The 24,177-nt window shown below is 44.0% G+C and overlaps 1 protein-coding gene across 1 annotated transcript in view; it reads left to right on the forward strand.

Moving 5' to 3' along the window:
- The first annotated feature begins 1,853 nt into the window (after positions 1 to 1,853).
- GNA12 (G protein subunit alpha 12) overlaps positions 1,854 to 24,177 on the forward strand; it is a 40,653-nt gene continuing 18,329 nt past the window's right edge. Inside the window, exons 1-2 of the mRNA XM_039731941.1 lie at positions 1,854 to 2,424; positions 13,881 to 14,096. Of these exons, the coding sequence (XP_039587875.1) occupies positions 2,104 to 2,424; positions 13,881 to 14,096 (537 nt within the window). The 5' untranslated portion in view covers positions 1,854 to 2,103. The remainder of the gene's footprint in view (positions 2,425 to 13,880; positions 14,097 to 24,177) is intronic.

Consider the following 24,177-nt stretch of genomic DNA (forward strand, 5'->3'; position numbering starts at 1 on the left):
ACAGCTCCTGATTTGCAGGCAGCCGAACATCTGTGCATGCCAGCGGGAGCCCTGGAGCTCAGCTGTTGGGAAAATGGGAGAGCGGGGTCGGCTTGCGCTGTTTGTCTCCATCCCACCGGGGAGGGGAGGCCGCGCTCTGGCGGGGCAATCGTGACATCCAGTGGGAAACTCCTGAACTACAGCAGCTTTCTGTGGGGGGATGAGCCGCTCCCGAGGCTCAAACTGCAGCCGAAGGGTAACACCATGGAAGGGAAGCTGTCCAAGAAACATTCTGTGGGAAACGGCTCAGGAATGAGAGTTTCATGCTGGTCTCCTGAAATCTGCAATATCTAAATGTGCTTTGAAATGTTTCTTCTTGTCAGGGAGAAAAACACTCAAACTTTGGGGAAGAGTTGACATCTCAGTGGGATTAATCCTCACACAGGATTCTCACCTCCATGAAAGGTTTTATTGAATTATTTTTGTTTTAAATCTGTGACTCCCTGACCTCCTAAGATGTCTCAATGCCTACAGGGAGGCTGGAGAGGAACTTTTGACAGGGTGGTGACAGGACAAAGGGGAATGGCCTTAAGCTGAAGAGAGGTGGATTTAAATTGGATATTAGGAAGAAATTGTTCCCTGTGAGGGTGGGCAGGCCCTGGCACAGGGTGCCCAGAGAAGCTGTGGCTGCCCCTGGATCCCTGGAAGTGTCCAAGGTCAGATCAGACCAGGCTTGGAGCAACCTGGGATAGTGGAAGGTGTCCCTGCCATGGCTTTAAGGTCCTTTCCAACCCAAACCAGCCTGGGATTTTTAGCATCCTTAATATTCTATGAAATGCCAGTCATTCTAGTAGTTTCCCTCAGCTCTCCATACTTGTGCGCCATGTTTGGAGCAGGCCTGATGAGGATAAACAACCTGAAACTTAAACTGGAATAGATGTTTATGCTGTAAATACTTGGAAGCACAGCCAGAAGTAATGCAGAAAGGACAAATAATCTCACAGAGCTGAGGACATGTGCCTGTCTTTTATGATTTCATTCTGGTCTGGGATCCCCGCCACTGCTCGGTGATCACACACCAGCTGCTTCCCAAAAGGGTTTTTTCCCTCCAGCACCTAATCACGAGACCGAAGGGGATTTTCATTCTGAAGTGTACTTTGATACTTTAACCCCACGCTGGCACCAGCCCGGCACTGGGCTGTGCAGGGTTTGTGAGGGGTGACCCCGATGTCAGCAGGGGCTGACCCAGGCCGCGGGATTCGGGTCTCACAGAGGATCAGCTCCTGAGGGCAGCCGCGGCTGGGGAGACAAATCCCTGCGCGGCTTAACCTGGCCGAGCAAGGACGCTGTAGTGCCATGGAGGTGTGCTCGCTGATGACGTCAGCGATGGCACATTACGTCACCGCACGTTGTCCGGTGAGAACAGACCCCGCTGGGTTCTGACCCTCACGTTACGAACAGCGCCCGGTACCGGCGGCTCGGACTCAGGGCTCACACCGGCTCCCCTGACGTCATCCCAGCACACCATGACGTCACGCCGTGTCCCGCGTTGTTGACGTAACAACGCTGTGCCCGCCTTCTCGTTATGCCACACAAGCCCCGCCCACGACAGAAAGGCCACGCCCTCTCGCTGCTGATTGGTGCTCGCGCCCCTGTCCCCGCCCCCTCCCGGCACTGCCCGCCCTGCCTTGCCCTGAGCCGCGTCGCCCGCTTGGTCCCGCCCCGCATGCCGGTTCATCCAATTGGAGAACGGATAGGTTGAGCGACAGCGCTGCCGCCCAATGGGGGCGGGGCGGGCTCCTCCCCGCGCGGGCGGCGGCGCTCAGGGCAAGGGGCCGGGGCCGCGTGTCCCCCGCCCGCCGCGGCACCGCCGNTCGGAGCGGCCGCGCCCCCTCCCCGGGCAGGGCCTGCGGGCCGCGCCCCGCCGCCCGCACCCCCTCCCCCGGCCGGCCGCTCCCTCCCTCCGCCGAGCCGGAGCGAGGAATGGGCGGTCCCGGCCCGTAGCCCCCGGCGGCGGCTGCTCCTCCTCCCGGTCGCAGCGTCTCGGCGGCCTCCGCCCGATGCTGGCGGAGCTCGGGGTCTCGGCGGCGGCGTTGTGAGCGCTCCGGCCGGGCCGCCGCCGCCATGTCCGGCGTGGTGCGCACCCTGAGCCGCTGCCTGCTGCCGGCCGAGGCCGCGGGCCGCGCCGGGGAGCAGCCGCGGCGGGACGGCAAGGAGCGGAGCCGCGATGCCGAGCGGGAGGCGCGGCGGCGCAGCCGGGAGATCGACGCGATGCTGGCCCGGGAGCGGCGCGCCGTGCGCCGCCTCGTCAAGATCCTGCTGCTGGGCGCCGGCGAGAGCGGCAAGTCCACCTTCCTCAAGCAGATGCGGATCATCCACGGCCGCGAGTTCGACCAGAAGGCGCTGCTGGAGTTCCGGGCCACCATCTACGAGAACATCCTCAAGGTGAGGGGCGGCGGAGGGGGGGTGGGGGCCGGCGCCGGGAGCCCGGGCCGTGCCCGGAGTCGCTGTCGGAAAAGGCCGGGAGAGCCCGGCCGGGCGGCGGCTGCTCCCCCGCCTGTCCCGGTGCTCCGGGAAGGGGTCTCGGGGCAGGTGTTTGGGAGGGCGGCACCTTGGTGCTGTGGGGCCCGGGGAATGTGGGTTCCGGCGTTACCCCGCTGAAGGCTTCCGTGAAAAGTGCTCAAAGGAAATTTCCCTGCAAAGGGGATTGAGAAAAGCTTTGTGGAAACGCAGAGGAAAGAGGATATAGGTGTGGCCTGCCTTCTGGAAAAAACATTATGAGAGCATCCTCGAAGTCGGAATTGGAGAAACTTCAAGGCTTGAAGAAATGAGGAGGAATTTCTCTGCTTTTGCAGTGTCCCCGTCTGTGCACCTCGAGATGGGACAAGAAGGGATCCTCGTACAGATGTGATGGCTGCAAGTGGTTGTTACTTGGCGCATCTTTAGAAATGCGGGAGTGTAGGCCCGCAGAGTTGGGAATTGTGAAGTGTTATCCAACCTAGAGCTGAAATAGAAATAACTGGTTTAGTGCCTTTGTGGGAAAGTTTCCTTTCAGTGTGTGTGCAGGTTTTATAGTGCTGGCAGTGTGTTTCTCTGCTGACTGGAGACTGTAAAAGCTACTGGTAGAACCTTTGGTCTACAGACCAATATTTCCCTAACTAGGGAAAACCAGCCTTGACAAATACTGTTCCTTTCAGGGATACAAGCCTTGATGCCTGTGCAGGTAGAAGTGATCACATTTTTAAAAATACCTGAAGATACATAAAAAGCTCACTCAGGAGTGTTTCTCTCTTCGTCTTCATAATCTTTCCCCAAAAGAAATGCTGCTTTCCTGCCTATATTTTTCTGTAGGACCGTCACCATTCTTTTGTGGGCATGGATTTGTGAGATTTTGTGAGATTTCATAGAAAGTTAAAGGAAAGGGAACTGTGCAAGTTAAAGATAACGAGTTACTTTTGAGTTTCCAGATTTGTGTTTAAATAGATGCTTTATGTGCATTTAATAAGTGCACACATACAATGACTCTTGTTTTTAAGAATGCTGCTATTCCATAAAGGGCTTTCACTTCTGTTAATGAACAGGAAAATGGTTGTCTAATTTTCTTTTCCTTTTTTTTTTGTCCATTTTCAGGCTGGAGCCCATTAACTGCAAGAAAGTCAAAATTCAGAAGCTTCTCTCTGATTGTAGTTATGTGAGCAAAAGAGAGTGTTATGATTTTTTAAATCTATATGCCTAGAAATAAGGAGTCTTGTTTTAGATCTTAATTCTTATTGTGGTCCTGTCAGTGATTTTTTTTTTTTGGTGCTGCTAATTTCAAGTAGTAGGAGAAGCTTTTAGGGAAGCAGTTTGTGAAAATGGAAAAATCTGAGCCTCCTTCCTCTTTAAGTTGTCTAAGCAGTAGCAGTTATGGTGAAATGATGTAATATTTTATGTATGCAGAAGGTGTAGAGCTTTCAGCAGTAGAACTTGGTGTGCTTTGGAAAGAAAAGTGTCTCCTCCTTGTAGCAGAGGAGGCAGAGTCACACACTTGAAACACTTGTTTGCTGGATGGCTCTGGGTAGATTGCAGAATTCAGAGTAGAATCCTGGTCCTCAAGATAACTATCAGAACACTGACTGCTAACAGCATTTCTTGGACTATGTCAGTTGAACCTCTTAAACTCTTCTGATCCTGAAAATAAAATTTGGAAGTAGCTTTAAAGTGGGTTAATATGGTTCAGTAGATTGATTGCCCTTTTGGCCTTGGAGATGGTGATTTGGGAGTGTTAAGGTTAGGTTAGGGTTCTCTTTTGGGTGCGTGTCAGACTCTTCCTTCCCTTGCTTCTCCAGATAACACAGGTGGCTCGTGCATACAAGAATACAATTTAGACTCCCCCATAAGTTTTTAGGGAATGGCTTGGGAATAGTCACTCTGGAAAAAGTAGGCAGAAGGAGGAAGAGCAAACAAAGAAAACTAGAAGAGTTTTCTGGTGGGAAGGCAGTAGATGTTTTGTTTGCATTTTTGCTCATCAGAGAGAAACCTGATAACACCTTGATATTCTGCCATAATCCCCAGGAAGAAATCAAACACCAGGACAGAATAACAGCTTTCTAAACAGAGTGATTGTCTGTCAGTGCTTTTATTTTAGGGTAATTGCGTTATACTCTCTTGCATTAAACTTTGTTCTGTGGATAAATGTCCAGTGTTTAAAGTAAGCTTATGTAGCTTCTTTGACAGTGTAAGTTGTCAAGTGCACGTGATTGCTGCTCTTTCTGTAACAGAGTGTTCAGACTACAAGTTCTTCTCACTTTTTCAGGAAGTTCAGTGATCACTGGCTAAGACTTAATGAAGCCAGGATCACCATGTGTTTAACTGGCAATAAAATATCTCAGATGAACTTTTAGTACTATATGTGGTCAATGTGAAGTGAAAATGATCCTATCAAATGGCATTTAAATCTGTGTGACATTGTCAAGTACAGCTGCAGCAGCCTTAGCCCGTTTTTCCACACACTCCTCAGCATGGTCAGACAATGGTCCTCCTAAGCTTCTGCAACACTCAGATCTGAGTTAGAAATGCAGTGTAAATCTCTGAGATTAAATGGTCAATTTTCATTTTCCAGCCATGACTAAACTCCTCTCTGAAGGAGAAGCATTCCTACTCTTGTAACAGTGCTGGATATTTCTGAAATGCTTATTGCAGTAGTGTTTAGGCAACAGTACAGCTTATGGAGAATGAAGAAACTGCTTCAGAGAACACAATGTGAAACCTCTCTGAAAAATAACAGTGCTAAGTATGAATTGACATTAGTGTCAGCTTCCACTTTATTTGAGTTTTCACCTTCTTGCCTTTCTGATATCTTCTTAATGCTGAGTTCTTTGTTTACCCTGTTCTCTCTGGTTCTCATCTGCCATTTTGGGGAAACCCTAGTCAGAAACAAAATGCTGAAGCAAAATAAACCTATGATACAGAATTTACTTTTCCATTTAGTACAGGTGATGGTTCAGGGCCTTGCTAGCTTTTTCTGGCATTTGTGGGATGGTATTCAAATACAGGAGTTTTGCTTTGGTTTAAGGTAAATAGTCATCGGTTAACTCGGGTTTTGCTTGTTAATCGAGGCTAAGTTTCAAAGTAACTTTTTGGAACTTTTTGATGATTGAAGTGAAAAGCAGTAGTGTTAATGTTCTGGTATGAGTACACAGGCTTCAGGACTTCAGCACACCCACCTGGAAAAGGAAAGTGCACAGGACAGGGCTGTCTGGCTGCTGAGGCCTGAATTTTAAGGTGACTCTTGGCTATGGTGGAAAACTGTCATGTACCTTAAGTTTCAAATCTAAGCAATGTGTGGTGGCATTACAGAGTATTTTGATGCTTTTCAACTGGAGCTACAGGAATTTTCTGATACCTTCCATCCAAAACAGATGGGCTGGCCTTGCTACTCTATTTGCTTCCTTTGATAAAAGTTAAAGAGCTCAGACACTCAACGGGTCACAACTCTGATGTTCCTTGTCTAAATGTTTTTTTGTTTCAAGTATGTGAATATCATGCTGCTTAAAAAAACCCGGTTTAGTTGCATAAGAAAATAATTACAGCAATCTACAAGCACCAGAGTGGTACTTGCACCAGCTTGTTTAGGAGATTTTGATCTGAAGAGAGAAAAAGTTCAGCTTTTAGAAGCCTGAAGTATAATCTGTTGAGCTCTTTTGGTAATGTTAGTTTTCCTGTTGAGAATGGAAATACCAGCTCAAGGTTTCAGTACATCCATGAGTGTTTTCTTTTTGTTTGTGGCCTGAAGTGTAATGATTGACTAAGGAATTGAAAAGCCTGGAATTGCAGAGGGAAGGACTGCACAGGAAATTATGTGTGTTCATTTGTGAGCTCTGAGTGGGGGAAAAAACAAGGAAAGATTCTGAACATGTAAGATCTTTGAGGAGCCGTCCTTTGGGACTTCTGAGTGCAGCTGCAGTACACGAGGGGATGCCTGAGAGCATTTCTCCTTGGTAGCAGGAATATGAGTGGCAGTTAAACAAAATAAGTGTCTTGTGCTGAAGGCAGCTCTAAGAACTTTAGACTGCTGCAATTAGTAGTAAACCTGGACTGTTGCTGGGACTCTGTGTACCTTGAATGTACCTAAATTGTATTTAGGGTGGCTGAAGTTGGTTGTACCTCCCGTCATAAACAAACGAACCAATAAAACTCTTTTGCAACTTTCAAGTTGCAGCCAGGTACAGATACAAACTCTGGCGTGTGGAAACAGATTATTCCCCAGTTTGTTTGTCACTTGCAAGTGACCAAGTGACTACTTATTTATAATGTAAGCATGTTTCTTCCAGTGGCCTGCAGACTCAGGGGAAATACATCAGGTAAACCCCAGTTACTCTTTAAATAGTCTTGACTCCACGCTTCCCTGGGCTTACATGCAAATGAATTTGGAAACCCATTAGGAGGTGATGATGGTCACACTCCATCTGTTGCTTCAGAGCTGGGATCCAGCTGTTTGAGTAGTTGGTGTCAGGACAGTGTCAGTCTCCTTTCTGCTGGAACAGCTTCGTTTCAGAGGAATGACAGGGAGAGCATAGGAACTGGGGTTAATTAGAATCTTGAAATTTAATATAGAAGTGCTAAAGTTCTGTACTAGAACAGTCTTTTAATTCTGATTATCTTTACTCTGAGCTTATTTTATTAAGAAAAATAATATTCACTAGTTTACGTAGAAAAGACAAAAAACCCTGATGAGTCTTGCTGATCTTGTTGTTACAGGTTCATTTCATCAATGGATCTCTTACTGACTTCCAGTTGGTGTATTTTCTATGTATTAAATGTAATTTCTATCAACTCTGGTGGTCCCTTTGCATTTGGGGTGTCTCTTGGTTGGGCAGGGAGACAGCAATCTCTCTTCATCGTGGCAGATACTGGAAGAGGAGTAATGGTCAGTGGTAAATGATAAATATTCATAGTAGTTCCAAAATGGAGCTCACAGTGCTCTTGTGATGTAGTCATTAGTATTGCAGAACATGACTTAGTCCCTGGAGACTGCAGGCACATACTTTGATGTCTTCCAGACAAAAGTTTAGTCACTGAAGTGACTAAATTTGGGAGCTTAGTCCCAACTTATTCACTTGGTTAACTATACATGTAGTTTTATAATTAGCTTGGAAACAGTATTGGCAAAAAAAATTAGCAAATTGTCCTGTAAAAAATGTTTACAGGAAAACTTTGGAGCAAGCTCTAGTTTACATTGTCTGGAAAAGTAAGTTCAATGCAAATTCCAACAAGGAAAAAGCTGAAAGGAATTGGAGGCTGCAGAGCTTCCAAATGAGTTTCCACCCCTTGCCTGGGATTTTTCAGCCTAGGGAAGGTCAGGAGCTGGTCCAGCCTGGCATTGAAAGCCCTGTCTGAGCACATGTGCTGGGTCCTGAATCCATGAGGGCAGCCTGGCAGGGGTACCCTTGGAGCTGCAGATGCTGTGTCTCCTGTATTGAAAGCATGAACTAACTGTGAGCTGATACTGGTGGGATGGTCTCAGGGCAAGGAGAAAGCTGCTAATAAGTCTGAAAGCATTAACTGAGAACTTTTTGTGAGGTTCTGAACGTCATCTCTGAGGTCATCATCTCTTTACCCTGTGCTGAGTTACAAGTAAAGTTTGCAGTGAGTATTTTCCTTCTGCTGCATTTATCGTCATTTCGCTGGGTTCACTCAAAGACAAGGACTCTTTTCAGAGTTTCCAGACAAGCAGACATCACTGCTGCTCCCAATCCAGAGACTCGGTGGCTAATCCAAATGTTTTTTAATATTTGTGTTCCTGTGGACTAGGTAAATGACACTTCCCCTTTGTTGCTGATTTTTATTTGTATGCTGGCCTGGAAGGTAGGTCATCTTTGCTGTTTACCTTGCTCTCACCTGGGTGGTACTGGAATATGTGAGTGGTGAAAGGACATGCAGAACTGGGGAGCTTTTTTGTTGTCTAACTGGGCCAACTGGTGCTGCTCCCACCCCTACCCTTGTGTGTGTCTCGCCTCACAGTAAACTAATACAGCCAGTGGAAATCACTTTTTATATGAATAGCCAGGTTCTTGGTGATGTTTGCTCGCTGGATTGTGGGCTCAGGCAAATGACAAACCTGTCAAACAGAAGATGGTGGAACTCCTCTGCCAGGAAAGATGCCCCTTTTGATGGTACCTCATTTTTTGGCTGTTCTGTAATGTGGAACCTTATCCTGAATGACATTGGGTTCTCTACTGCTGCTTGGCCTAATGCTCCAAGGACATAGATCAAAGAAAAACTGTTAATGCTTTTATGATAGTGTGCTGTAAAAATCTGATTGTCTTGCTGTCACTCTGTTTGTAGTAGGTCACCTTCTCTGCAGTGCTCAGACAGCAATTTACAAACAGTGCATGAGATTATATTTGCTAACACTGACAACTTTATTTTTAAAAACTGTGCAGCTGGACCTGTGTTCCTCATCACCTTGTATTGTTCCTCTGGCTCCAGAGAATATCTGTGGGCTGAGGTGGGAGCAATCCTGTTGGCAGTAGCTGTGATATAGATTGGTCTCTGTGAGATGAGATCCCCAAACTTCTGCCAGTTCCATGTCAACAGCAGTGAGGAAAAACACGCAGTAGGAAACACGCTGGAATCTCCCTGTGCCTGCAGTGTTCCTGCTGGTTTGAAGCTCTGGGAGAAGACAGCAGTGCCTGTTAGCTGTGACCTGGAGTCCCCAGCACTTCTCTCAGGACAGGAAGGTCCATAATTGATATGTAGGTAACAGAGATTTGGGTCATTTCTGGAGGTTGAGCAGTGTGTTAATGGTAAAAGTGTAAAAAGTAGCTGCTGTAGTATTTCATGTGTAGCAGTTACTCTGTCTGTGCTCTCTTACTCAGTAGTAGTTCTCTAAAATTATTTGAGAAAATGTGCTGTAGGAGACTCTTCTATTTGTATACAAACTCTGAGCAGGTTTGCAAGTTCTCTCTAGACGCTGAATCAGGTTTTTTGATCTTGACTGGATCTTTGACTTGACTGCTGGTGTATGCATGGAAGAACCTGGCCTTGCCTATGAGCAAGTGCTCCCCAAACCTGTTGTGCCAATTTTCTGTTTGGTGCTTAATTGAGAAGTGTTCACTTGGCCTCTGAGTTGGTCCATCTGGTGAAAGGTGTGAGGTTTTAGGGATAATGAATCCTTCAAGTACTGGAGCATATGAATAATTTAAAAAGTGAGTGTTGTGTTTTATGTAGCAGTGTAACTACAGATGTAAGATGTGCTTAAATCACGCTGCTCTTTAAATACTGCAAACATCTCTGGCTTCAAGTGACATTAGCTCATGATAACCTTTTTAATAATTCCCACAAATTCATTTAATTATTATTTAAAAATACAAGATGACCTGGATTTTTTTCAGAGCTAGAATGCTTTCAAAAATAAAGGAGAAAAACTGCATTTGAGCCAGTCCTACTAATGAGCATTTGTGTAAATGCTTATAAAACCTTCCTGCTGGTGAGTAGCAAACGTGCTCCAAACAGCTGTGCTGTGTCAGGCCGAGGAGCTCAGCCTTTGTCTGTGACATGAAAAAACAACCCACAACCAAAATCGGGTACGAGCACGAGGCAACGTGATCCTTTGGTGTGCTCCTCCAGTTATTGGCAGCCTTTGGTCTCGGAAACTCCTTGAGCCAGGATTTGCATCTGGAATGTAATCGAATAGTCCTCTCTGGACTTTGCTTCCATCTATTCTTCTCCATGGCTTTTGGCGTCCATTTATGCTTTTGGCCAACATCCTGTGTAAATGCGTTTGGCTGGCTGGGGGTGTGTGGGTTTTGAGTTTGAGCTGTTTGATAACTCATATTTGTCTAGCAAGGGGAAGGAGAAAAATAGTCTTTGTCTATTCCCTTTCTGCAAGTGGTTTGTAATTTCTTTAGATTTCTTGTGTGTTATGCCTTAGCTGTCTTTTCACATCTATGGATTTCTATATTTAGCATTTTCTTCTGTATAAGATATGGTGCTTCATGAGGTAGATCTCATCACAGTCTTGTTAGACCTTTTTCTCCTTCTACCCTGATTCCATTCTGATTTTGTGCATGCCAGGGATTTATGCAGTGACTTGAATATATTAAAAATTATTAAGAAAGGAATGGAACAGAGAATTTCCTATTTTTTTCCTCCCTAACTGGTGCTTCCATTATGCTGCTGGTTTTCTAATTCTTTTTCTAATGCCTCACACTATCCTTATCTGTGAATTTTAATTCTTTCCATCTATGCTTATTCTGGATCTTGCTTTAACTGCAGCACAAAAGCTTTAAATCAGTTGAAGTGTTCAGAAGTTTATTTCCCATCTAAACTTGTTGCTTCATTTTTTTCTGTAGTCCAGATTTGAAAACAGAATCATAATTGATGGTGTTCAGCCTCATAAATGAAAGAGTGAATTGACATTTTCTACAGTCGCAGAAAATCAGAAAAACTGTCGGGAAAGGGGTAGGGAAAGTGTCTTGCTTGTATTTCCAGTAAGTGGAAAACTTTCCTATGGTGCCTTGCTCTGCAGATTAATGAGGCAGGGATTATCAAATGCTCAGTGAGGTTGCAAAATACAGTGTTACCAGTAAGTCTGAGATGTGAGAAGTACACAGGATCTAAATTTAGTGTTTTCTCTGTTTCTCCTCATCTTTCTGACATCTGTTTGTAGCATTTATGGAACTGTTTTGTGGAGATGGAGAAATGTTAAGTTTAGATTCACTTTACTGGGGATTTTGCTGAGTCACACTTCTAACTGCTAAGAGTTGGGTGGAAGAAACATTGAGTGTTTTGCTCATTATTTGAAGCTTTCATTCCTGATGTGTTTTAGAGACATATGTTGAAGCAGATGTGTTCTAAAAATTTTGAGAGGTGCTGTGGGTGTGCATAGGACAGAATTCCTGCCAGTCTTTATCCTGTGTTTGTATTTTCTTCATGCAGTGTGTCTGTTTGTCAGTGCTGATGCTGGTGTCCCACTGCTGAGCCACTTTGTCCCAGATCAGGCTCTACATGTGACTTGGTGGCAGCATCTGTCTCTGGAACAGTCAGAGCAATGCTGATGCCACGTGCTGCCCATGGGTGACCTTACAGTGGTTAATCCACTCCCACAGGGTCTGTGGGACCTAACTTTAGTTCCTTTTTTTTTCTCAGGGAGGGTCAAACCTGCATTTCCAACAAGCAGCAGCCAGCAGATAAGTGACTCTTCCAGGACTGGAGCAGTCTGTATGCCCTTGATTGAAACTGTTCTGTGGTTTTCTCCACACAAATAATGAAACTTGCCCTAACAACAAACAGCCTCTTGAGAACCTCTGTGTCTCCAGTGTGAGCAGGGAAAGTCAGAACAGCAGTGTGGGGAAATGCACTGGGACTGAGGTCCCACTGCTCTTTTATCCAAGCAGGAGCAGTGCAGACCTGCAGCCATTCCTTTGAGATGCTGTGCAGTGGCTGTGAGGTGGAGAAGGGTTAAACCAGCCCAGAGCTGGAGCCAGGGGAGATCCTGCAGGGCCCAGGCAGGAGAAAGGTCAGAGCTGCGTGGGCTGGGAGCTCTGTGCAGGACCAGGGCAGCGAGGGGACGTGGTGACCCAGGGGGATGGACGTGGCTGGGGAGATGGTGATCACTGTCCCACACACAGTGCTGGTTAACCATTTCATACACAGCAGTTCTCACAACAGAGACAAACCTGGCATGAGACACACAGAAATAACCGTGTCCTGCTGGCCTCAGTCACCACAACCCTCTGGAAAAATCTCCCAGTTTCTTAACTGGGCATAGTGGGGAGCTGACCCTGCCTTCCAGTTGCAGCCAAGGTGGGGGTGTGTGCAAGGGATGGTTTGCAGAAGTGTGTGAAGCTGTGAGATGTCATGGAGGCATCTGCAGTTCAGAGACCGAGCCTTATAAGTGGGTTTTTCATGCTTCTGTTTGCTAGTGCCATTCAAATAACCATGGAAAGATTTCTGTTAGTAAAAGGATAAACTCTGCAACTGGAAATGAGAGTTGACTTTTAGTCTGTATGACAGTTACTAAATAGTTATGTGTGGAATTTAAAGCATCAGTTGGCAAATATATTTTATTTTAGTATTTTCATGGTATTGTGGGGGTATATTCTCTACTCTATCAGAAGAAGTAACTATCAGTAGAGAATCATAAATATTTACAGTTTTGGGAAGCTGCTCTTCAGGAGCACTGCTGGATAGTGACAGCCACAACACTTCACTTTGAGTTGCTATTCTGTGACACTCCACTAAGTTGCTTCTCACTTCCTTCTCTAATCTTGGTTGCTGTTGGGAAGTTACTGTTGTTGTTGTGTGGTGCTGCTGAAGGACTGGAGGGTAGAAAAGTTCAAGTGTTAATAAAAATACATGGCAGTCTTGATAGCTTAAAAAATGCAAAAAAGATCAGTCCAGTAATGTGGAGGCTCTTGTGAGTAGCTGTGGAAACAGAACTTCACTTTTGGAGATTTTTTTATTTTGTATCTCTAGAACCAAAGATCAACATAATGAGAAAAGTGATCCAGTATAACCCAGAGATTTTACTTGTGAATTTGATGGTACTTGAGATGCTGAGTCACCATTAGCAGATCTGTCCATTACTAAAATGGGGCTCACTATTGAGAAATAAATATTGGCCATTGGAAGCTATTTACTGCAGGTGAAGTTAGAGTCAAGACTGAAGTTTCAAATTTCTTTAACCTCATGTATTTGGCTTATTGCCATGAATAAGAAATTAGGTTTCCATAAAAACTGCAAAATGTGAAAAGAACCAGCTCAGTAATCCTGAATTGAATTTGAGAATGAGATCTCTTTGCTTCTAGATTTCTTTTCCTGTCACACAGGAAACCTACGTGTCACACATTGCTTAGCAAATTCAAAAAGTTCAAAAAGTGAGCTGATTCTCAGGGAAAACTGGATCTGCTTTCCTGAGCCTGGTAGCTTGGAATCTGTGCAGTATCTTCAGTCCTGTGATGCTCTTCTGATCTCCCTAATGCTTGAGAAAGCTGGGATGTCCTTTTTGGTGTCAGAAACCCAAATGCAAAGAAAAAGATGGAAGAATATGGTTTCAGGCGTGGTGTTACTTTTAAAACTACAGCTGTGATGATCCCTCATTAGCTCCCAGACACTTTTCTTAATTCCCAGACACTTTTCATACTCTCATTGATGTTTACTTTCATTATCTGTTGGTAGCACTGCTTGTTGCCATTAGCTGTTGCCGCTAATACTTTTTCCACCTGGGGAAATATTTTGTGGCTAAATTGCTTACAGAAGCAGGCTCTATCTTACTTCTGTTGGAGATGTTGCAATAAACAACGTTTTTGCTTCTCTCCTGAGTTCAGTCTTACCAGAACAGTGTCAAAAAAATAATCTTCAAGTCCTTGTTCTTTTACACTTTATTCACTGACTTTCTTCTCTGAATCGTTCCTTAGGGCTGCAGGGTTCTGGTTGACGCACGGGACAAGCTGGGGATCCCCTGGCAGTACACAGAGAATGAGAAGCATGGAATGTTCCTGATGGCCTTTGAGAACAAAGCTGGGATGCCCATCGAGCCTGCCACCTTCCAGCTCTACGTGCCTGCCCTGGGTGCTCTCTGGAGGGATTCGGGAATCAAGGAAGCCTTCAGCCGCCGCAGCGAGTACCAGCTGGTGAGTACAGCCAGCTCCTCGGTGGGAGGAGGAAAGTGCTGCACTATAAATCTCTCTTCAGCTCAAACACAGCTTGCTACGTGCAAGATGGAGCCACCCTGTTAGCTGTTTGTAGGAGTGCTGTAAATCTGAGCACTGCTGCAGCAGAAACAAGTGGTAATTGGAGCCAAACTTGAAAAACTGCATGGCAGTAAGAGGGAGTGGAAAAGTGCACATGACTGGATAAACTGGAAGAGCAAGAGGAACCAAAAAAGGCAGGAATTGGTTGAACTAAAAATATTTTAGCAGCTCAGTAGGTCTGTTCATAGTAGGTCGCTGATGAAGGCACACTTAATTTGTAACTTTCCAGTCCTGCCAGCTTGCACTATATTGATACTGGCAAACTCTTCCTGCATGCAGCTCTTTTGAAGTGAATGCAACACCCATTCAGGCTGCTGCTCCCTGACTGTTTCTTTTCATCCTGCAAGTGAAACTTGGATAAGCAACTGAAAGATGACAGTGAGCATAAAAATGTGCTCTCTTCCCTGCTTTCTTGTTGTTAGGTCTTCATGCTCTTGTGCCAAAATAGCTGCACTGCTGGTATGGGATATCATTCTGACAGCTGTTCATAATCCACTCCTTTTTCTTCATATGTACAAGATGCAGATTTTTTTTTCTTCTCTTTTACTTCCCTGTTCTGTGGAGCAAGGTACTGATCCAGACAACCTGGTACCACAATGCTATGTTATCATTATTAGATATTAGAATTAGAGGGGTTCAAGGACAGAAACAGGGCTTTGTATAGTTTCCTTTAGATTCTTTTACAAAGGAGAACTAGAGAAATTAAATAGTGAAATTCTGATTGTTCCTTCATGCTCCTTCTCTGTGTGGGTTCTCTGGTGTCTGGTACTGTAGTTAAGCTCAAGCTGCAGCCCTTAGCTACTCATCTGTCTCCATTAATAAGATGCCTGTTTGAGTCTTCTTGTTGCATATCTTTGAAATCTGTCTCTGAAGTATCATGGGACTGCCAAATAGGTAAAGAATAAATGAAATGAAGTAAAGCTGTCACAGGATGATGGGATAAACCTCACTTCCTTAGGCTAAAAATAAAACTATTTCCATGTTACAGCACTGGGGGTGGGGGGAAGGATGTGCAGGGGGAGAGGATGGATTAATTGTTCTATTATTCCTAGCATCTGTAGACACAGGCTTTGCTGTTCTAAGCACTGTTCAAATGTGGACTAAAAAGATGGCTTGTGCCATAGAGAACTTGAATTTGCCATGAAGCAACTGCTAAGAGAATCCAGTATAGTAAGCAATAGTTGCATCAGCAGCTTGCGAAGATTGGTTTGTTTTGTTTTTTTTTTCCCCTGGGAAATGCTATGGACAAGCATGGATTTTGTTTGTAGAGAGAGATTCAGATGGGGATCATGTGGGAGGTTCATTCCTGTGCTGTTTAGCAATAAAGTATTATCAAACTGGGGGAAAAAAGTCCCATTTGTTGAATCAATTGTGTTCCAAAAGTAGCTGGCCTACCTCTGCATTCCCTGGCTTAGAGGATTAAACAGGAAATACCAAAAAAATTAAAAAGCCCCACAGAAACAAAGCAGAGAGGGATGCAAGTGATCATTTGATAGGCTGTCATCTTCAACATCATGCTGCAGTTCCATGGTGCATCCTTTTGGATGCCACTGGTGTCACCTGGATGATGTCACTGGGGCACCTGGAACTGCTGCAGGCACCAGGGCTGTCACCCTGTCAATACTGCAGCCACTGTGTCACCAAAACTCTGTAACTCCATCCCAGTCCTGCACCTGTGGCACTGACAACATGAAATTCTGGGTGCTGTTATTTTATTGTGCAGGCTGTATCACCAGGGGATTAGAAAGTGCCTCACTTGTAACTAAAAAAAGCACTTGTCTGCAGAAAAGGTTTTTAAATGTTCTGGATTAAACAAATTATTAACACCTTAATACTTGGAACAAGTTTCCCTATCTTGCTTCTAAGTTCAGCAGAAGTCTGATTCCCTCAATATATGGGAGTAAGCAACTGTACAATTCCTTTAAAAAAAATTTAAAACTACATAATGTTTTAAAGAAAGAGGTGGTTTAAGGAGATGCCTAATTTGTAATTGCATATGATATGTATAAACCCATACCTTCGTTTAGTTTAAAGCCTTGCTGGATATAGACTTGTGTAAATAAATAGAAGCCAGATATAGTGGACTCTGAGAAAATAAATCTTTTCTGAGCTGATTTTAACTCGGGCTAAAGAAAACCCCTGCATCAGCACTCTCTTTCTTCCCTAATATAAGCGAGCTATTAAATGGAATATGCTTGGTTTAAGCTGAATTTATTATCTTTAAAATAGTTCTTAAATCATCACCAAAATTTTGCAGCTTTACATTACTGTGATCTTTCTGAATGTGCCTTGACACTGTTTGAAAAAACAACCCCACTCAGCACTGGCATTTTCTTCACCCTCGTCCTGCAGTCAACTGAACACCAGCTTTTTTTAAATCATTGTTGTTATTTTGGCTTCAGAGCTGTAGGATTATTGCTCTGCTTGTGAATGCTCTGTTTCTCCAGGAAGCTGTGGGACTGTTAAAAAGTAAAACACAGTGGCTGGTTGACTAGAGCTGAAAATTGCAGTGTGCAGGTGCCTTCCTATGGCCTGCAATGCCCAGCTCAGTGACTGACTCAGCAGTACCAAACTTGTTGAAAGAAAACAGCTCTGACCATAACCCTGTGCAATCTAAAAGCTGCTTCTCTGGCACTGCAGAGGCAGCCTCTGGGCATTTGAGTGTTTTCTGCTTCATACTCGGTGCCTACAAGTGCTGGTTGTAAATCCCTGTCTGGGTCTTTGAGCGTTTCAGAAGTGAGTGGGTGGATTCTACAATAGCAGGCAGCTTTTCTTTTTTTTTTTTCTTTTGTCTTCCCAGCCTTTCTTAAAGCAGACGAACCAATTTTGCTTTCTTTTTACAAACATCAGCCTCTCTCTCTTCCCCTACCCCAGCCAGTCCCCACCAACCCAAGTTCCTCTGTTCCTTGTATGGGAGCCAAGTAGTTTGGGGACAAAAGCTCCATTGTATGTTTGCTTCCATTGTCACGTCTGTCCTCGTTTTTTAACTACTGGAATAGGAATTCCTTTGTAATCAGAATGGGATTCTCCTCCCTTCTCCCTGCCCTCGTTATCCCCCCACCCACTTTCTGTCTGTGTGTTAGACAGGAATACATTGGTCACCAGTCTCCAAATGTCCTGGGATGTTTGTTCCTTGGAGGGTGCCCGTGGTAGTTTGGGCAAGGGGCTGAGTACCAGCAGGAGGAGACAGATCCCACTGGGAATGTTCCTGGAGAGCAGAAAGTGGGGTTTCCTGCAGGATTTAGCTGCAGGGCTGGGAGCTCCTGCAGTTGGAGCCTCATGGCAGCTCTTGGGTGTATTTGGGAGTTTGGGTGCGTGTATCTGCAGGCTCTTTTTCACCCAGTAGTGACATTTCCTTTTATGCTATAAACCACGGTGGCCAAGGCCAAGATAGGAATTGCTTTGGTCATGTGGTTTCTGTTTTGTTTTGTGGTTTGGGGGTTTTTTGGTTTTTTCCATCCTCTCAGGTCTCTACTGTGAGAATGTGAGAAGCCATTCACTTCTCTTTAATGTGCCCAGAACAAAAAGTCTGCCACAAGGTTAGATACTCCTTCGACTTCTTGCAGCTTGGCATGCTTGATGTCATTGTGGGTAAAGATGGGACAAATAGGGCTTGTCAGGGAAAAAAAACTATATTTTTGTCACGGGCAGAACAGATGGATAGTGATGAGCAGATCTGCCAAGGCCATCATGTGGCTTTATCAGTTCTTAGAGCAAAATTGACATTGTTGTTATAGAAAATATGTTCATGATCCATCACAAGAATATCAATTGAGATTGTTGTTATTGATGTATTAATATTATTATTGATGTTCCCTGCAGTGTTAAAAGACTTTCTGGTGTTTTAGTACCTCTTTTTAAAAGAAAAAAATAAATGTCAGCATTAATGGGAAGTTGTAGTTCCTGAGAGGGAAGTAAGGTTCTTGCAAATATAGACAAAAACCTTAGTACTGTGTCCATAGCTATTTTTAGCTGTGTGCACAGGGAATTGTATGGAACGCTTCCATTAATACTTCAGATACTGAGAGCCTCTGAAGCCCTGGTTGTGGGAAGACTCTGGAAAATGTTTTAAAGACCCTTTCTTTTAGACTCATTCACCATTCTCTGGGTGAGAGTGAGGTGGAATTGGGGGATATTTGCAATAGGACATGGGTCACCCTTCTGAGAATTAACTATAGGGTTTGCTGTTTTTCTTTGAAGCAGCCCCTGGAATTGGTTGAATTCTGCCTGCCAGGACAGGCAGTGTGCTGGAACACTGCAGAGGAGCAGCCTGCTCCTTGGGGTAGGAGAGCTTTGTTGCTGCATTCTCCCCAGGCAAGGAGCTGATGGCTTCAGAGCCTCACAGGCTGTCAGCTGTGTGCTCTGGCCGGTGTGCAGGGGAGGCACCAGTTATTCACACTATTTCTCAATTCAGAGTAGACAAACTGTGGCTTAAATGTCTTTATTTTTGTACAGAAATGCTCAGTACAGCCGTGATGTAATCAGGAGTTGGGCTGTACATGAGGCACTGAGAGATTTTGTGGCAGCATTTGGCTGAAGCCAAGTGAATTGAGAGATGGGGCAGCAGAAAACTGACTTAATGTGAGAAGTAGGTGATTTTGAAGTGACATATTCAATGAAATCTCCAGCAACGGGCTGTATTTTGTGAGAATTCTTCAGTGCACTTTAACAGAGATTTCCTGAATCCTGAAGCACAAAGTTTCCAACTGATTTCTCTTCAAGATGCAATGGTAGAGGCAATCCTAAAAGCATGTTTCTAGGCTGTTTGCTCTCTCAGCACATATGGCAGAGCCCTGAAATGCAGGGATACTTGTGCCTGGCATCGCTGTAAATCACTTTGCACTTGAGGAAACACCGAGTGTCAAATCAAGCCCAGCTTATACAATTGGCTGTAACACAAAAATGAGCTCTTCTCTTTGCAAACTACTGTTTGAATATGAGCTTACACCAGAGACTCTGAATGTTGCCCATTCTGCAAGGATGATTTTTTTTTTCCCAGAGCTGTGAAATTCTCATATTTCATCAGTGAAATCCATTGAGGCTTGACCAATGCTGGTGAGATATACAAAGGCAATAACCACACTGTTCAAAGTGCCAGCCTGGGAAATCTTGTTACAATTTAATGCATGTAATTGGGACTAGGCAGCAACTCTGCCAAATTGCTTTTGAGCTCTGCATGGGTATTTCCTAGCTTGCAGAACTCCTGTGAAACTAAATTATTTCTGGGAAGTTACATGGTTTTTTGTTTTCTTTTCTAGATCTGGATGGGACATACCACTCTAACCCACAAAATTTTTTACAAAACAAGGGATTGACAGTAAAGCTACAAAGCAGAAACTCATGTTTGCTGTTGCTGAGCCTTAATTTTTTCTATTTGCACACTATTAGTGCTGAAAGTCAAGTGCATCTGTATCTAACAATATTATATTCTTTCTTTCTTTTTGAAGCTAATTGTGAAGCTGTGGATGGTAAATTGGCTTGTCTGAATCATAGCTAGTACATGCAAGGAATGATAATGCTGTAATTTATGTATAAAACACAATAATAGTCAATGATAATCTAGTTTTGTTATGTTAGAGTTCTGAAAGAGTGGCCTTACCTGACACAAGATGTCATATTAACCCAAAAGATCGCTGGCTTGCAGACTTTTCCAAAAGATCACTCACTTGCTCTGGACTCCTATGGAAGGGAGAGTTATGAAGACGTTTCTTAGTTAAATATCTGAGCAAGGTTTTGGGCCAGTGTCACAGCAATTAAGTGGCAGAGATCCAGATTTAAGTTCTAGTTCTGTTTCCAATCCCAAGACCTCCAAAGTTTATGGTCAGGTTATGGAGTCTGACTCATCTTTGTACAGCAGGGGAGGTTAATTGCTTGTTTAAGTGTAATACTGCAAAGCCTGGTGGCTGCTCTGCAGCAGGAAGGATTAGCAGCTGGAGTCCCTGGCTTCTAATCCTGTCTCTATGACCAAATAGGAAATTTTTTTTTCAGACCAAGGTCTCAAGTAAGAACCCTCAAACAGAAGTGGTATTTTGTTAAAGGAGGTGGAAGTTAGTGAGCTATAGTTTAGGTTTTATTAAGAATTGAGAGATAGCAAAGCAAAAGATGCAGCTGGAAACCTTCATGCAAAATTCTGTAGGTGCTGGCTACTGTAGAGTTTGCCAATTTGCATCTGCAGTTCAATCCTCAGTCTTAAATTTGCAATATTCTAAAAATGAATGTTTAAATGAGATATGTTAATGGGCCTGCTGCCACCAGAGTGCTCCTGGAGCAGTGCAGGATTTGGCTGTGCCAGTTTGTCTTGACAGTCAGGGAATCAGCCTGAGCAGGAGGCAGAGTTGGAGATGTTGGCTGTCACCCACAGCAAGGAATGCTCCACTTGGTACTCTCAGTTTTGCTTTAAGTGCTATGGAACAAGAGGTGAGAAGAACTTGCATTTAAAGTAGACTGGATTCACAGCCATTTGGGGAATCACTGCAAATCATTTTGAATTCTAGCAAAATCTGCTCTTGCAACATCTTTTCTTCGTGACAAGAGCTCTTCTCTGAGGCAGAACCAACCTAAGAAAGCTGTGATGGGTAAAATACTTATTAGCCATTGTTAAATACTTTCTGCTATTGGAGAGAAATAAGAACCAGAAAGGTCATGAATTATGACTTTCTAAAAACAGTGCAAGTGGAAAAGTCTTGGAGAACAGCAATTTGTGACTGTGCCTACCTGAAACCTCAACCAAGCATTGAGTGCTAAATGCTGTGTGGGAAAATAGAAGGATTCTTGCCATGAATTTTTCCTGACCTTAGGTTATGACAAAGTGCAACAGCTGGGTGAAATGTGGCCTGTATGGAATTGGGAGGATGAGTTGGAAAGTAATGAGCAGATCATACATAATAAATAAGTGGATAACAAGAAATTGATATGCCTACCATATGGGAGCTGAGATGGATCTGAATAAAAAGAGCTGTGCTACTGGCTGTACTGCTATTCTGTGGAGTGAATTCCCAGCACACAACAAGTTTTTAATTTTTACATTATTTAAAGATCCAAAACTTTTGGCAAAATCACCTCCAAAGTCTGTAAGATGTGCAATTAATGCACTTCATTAATGCTCTGCTCTCTGTGGGTACCAAAAGGCTGAAATTCAGACCTAGTGTGGACCTTCCTTTAATTTACAGATTCTTGAAGGCAGATTAAAAAGTCTGGTACTATGTAAGGCTTCCTGTAGGAGCTGTTTGCTGCTGGCCCTTGGAAGCCAATGCATTCTGACTGTGTTTTTGGTGTGGTTAAGATAAATAAGAAAAACTACTTCATATTTACAGCCCCCATGGTGAAAATTCATTGCAAGCATTTGCCTCTTGCCTAATGATTGCCATTTTTCTGGTTGAAAGTTTTCTTTTTCCTTTCCTTGAATTTTACTAAGTACAGACATTTTTTTTGTCTATACCTCTTAGCAGTTGAGCCCCTTAGAGAACTGTCTGGGTGTCCCAAAAGGTTTTCTACTCATCCTTACCTCTCTGTGTGCATATGGAAGTGGCTGTTGTTTGCTGTCTTACCTTCAACAGCAGCACTGAAACACTAAATCTGATGTTCTTAGGCTGGAAAAGTCCTTTTGGCTCCCAGCTCTGGAGAATAAATGCCACCTTGGTTCTGGAAAGAAGCTTTAATTTTATTATGCATAAAATAATTAGAAAAAATACTCTGTACGTTTGTCTTTGCAGAATTGTTGTTCTAAGCCCTAATTAGTGCTACTCTAAATCTTGCAGGACTGTATTGAATATGAGGATTTGTTCAGAGCAAGTACAGCTGTAATTAATCTTTGCATTCCCATCAAGAAATGCTGGCACATGCTGTGAGAAACAAGGAAGGAAACTTTCAGTTCAGGCTGTCTGAGCCAGTACCCAACTGCAGCTACAAACCACTGGAGTAATCTCTTTATCCCTTTCTGGTGTGCAGGAAAGGTCTGGGCAGAGACAAATCCAGCCCAGTGAGCAGCCTGTAGCTTTGATTATGCTGTTTAATTTCATACTCAGAAAGTTTCTAATGGATCTCAATCATTCAGGAGACTTTAAAATTGGCAGCTATTATCACCTTAGAGATTCCCAGTCATGAAAATGTGTTCCAGAAAACTGAGAAGTTAGGCACATTTAAAGGTGCACCCTTTGGATGACAGAGGGAGTCTAATGAAGAGTTCCTTCTGAAATTTGATGGAAGCAGGAGAGAACTCATATTCAGTAATGAGCATCTGCATAGGTTAAAGTCATGGTAGCACAAGGAAAACTTTTGAGTTGCTACAAAAATGCTTCATTATGCAGAGACATATATGTTAATGTTTATCTGCCTAAAAACAAAGAATACTGTTTCTAGTGGAAGGGCTCCACTTGTCAGACTGGTCTTATCTATTCAGTCTCAAAGATATAATTGAAAAGGAGACATTTATATTTTTGTTCCCATGATATGGGAGTTCAAAGTTCTTGGTGTATGAAAGCTACATGCACTACTTGAAGATCAGCAAGGACTGGCTTAACTGTGTGAAGGAAAAGAGAGCTCCTGCTACTTGCTGTTGCTGTATTAGCAGTTTTCTGACCCTGTGGTTGGCTTCAGGAAATTGAGGGGGAAAACAGGCACTGCCCAAGAAGAGGTGACTGGTTTTGTTAAGCCTGTCTCCCTGACATGGCTCTCTCTGCTCAGAGCAGCAGTGCTGACAGTGCACTTCAGAAAGTTCCAGTTTTACAAGTCAGCCTTTTGTGCCTCATTTATATGTTCTTTGTAGTGATTCAGCTTTCTTTTGGTACCCATTCAGCTTTTTATTGGTACCAAACCTTGCACTTTTCACCTAGAACTGGGACGGCGAGCAAGGGTGTTTTCAGTGCGTTTAAAAATGTTCTAAAAGGTTCCCTTGAGAAAAAACAGTAAGAGGTTAAGGCTTGGATTTTTCAAAGGGGCCACTGAATTTAATAGGATAATGGGTAATGAATGCTTTCAGGCTTTCCTGAATATCCTAGTTTATTGTAAGCTATGTAGGATCAAGAACAAGTAACATAACAGATGAACAAATAATCAAATCGTTAAAAACTAGGTCTGTTTTTATGAGAAAGTCTTATTGGCATATCTTCTGTATTTTTGTACTTAGCAGATATTTGAAGTTGTTCTTTACTTATCACAGTAAGAGAGAATTATGTTTAATGAGCCCGTGTTCTTGAAAAGATGTGACCTGCAGACAGCTGCAGAGGAAAATGCAGGTAGGATGGTTAGGCAGCAGTAACCTGCTCAGGTGGTGATGTTGTACCCTTGGTACCTATCCAAATCCTGACCTTTTTGCAATGACTTATCAAAAAGATTCTACTTTTCTTCTGTTTTTCCCTCTGCTCCTGCTGTCTCCCAAACAAGCCTGGTTTGCCTTAAAACACGGAGAATTTTCCTGAGTGCAAACCACTCTTGGCTTCAACTTCCCTTGGGCTGTAGCTCTGGACAGAGTAATGCAGTGAGCAATAGGAAATGGTGGCTTGTGCTTTGCTCTGAGCTCTTGGTTATGCTGGGTGGGTTTTTTGGAAGCTGCTCTTGGAGAAGGGGCAGATGCAGCCTGAGGGTGCCTGAACACAGCTGAGGGGGTGGCACACTGTGCTGCTGGGGAAGGAACAAGCCATGGGCATCACAAGTGGGAACAAATTGCCTTAACCTGGTGCTTGCCAAGGAGTGATGGCAGTGTCTTTTATCTCACTGATCCTTCTCCCAAGCAATGGTTCCTTTCCTGATGCCAAAATAAGATGCCTGTACATCAAAGAGTAGGTTTTTTTCAGTGTTTGTGTTCTGAGTTACTGGAGTATCTGCAGTGTTCACAGACTGTTCAAATCCAGGCTCAGTTTCACAGGCATTGAGTGTGGAGGAGGAAGAGGAGGTGAGCAGAGGAAGGGAAGAAACAGTGTTTGACTCTTGACTTCAGGGTTTATGTGCAGTGGTAGCTGTGCAA

Source organism: Passer montanus, unplaced genomic scaffold (assembly GCF_014805655.1).
Source record: "Passer montanus isolate IOZ18808 unplaced genomic scaffold, ASM1480565v1 scaffold8, whole genome shotgun sequence".
NCBI classification, from domain to species: Eukaryota; Metazoa; Chordata; class Aves; order Passeriformes; family Passeridae; genus Passer; species Passer montanus.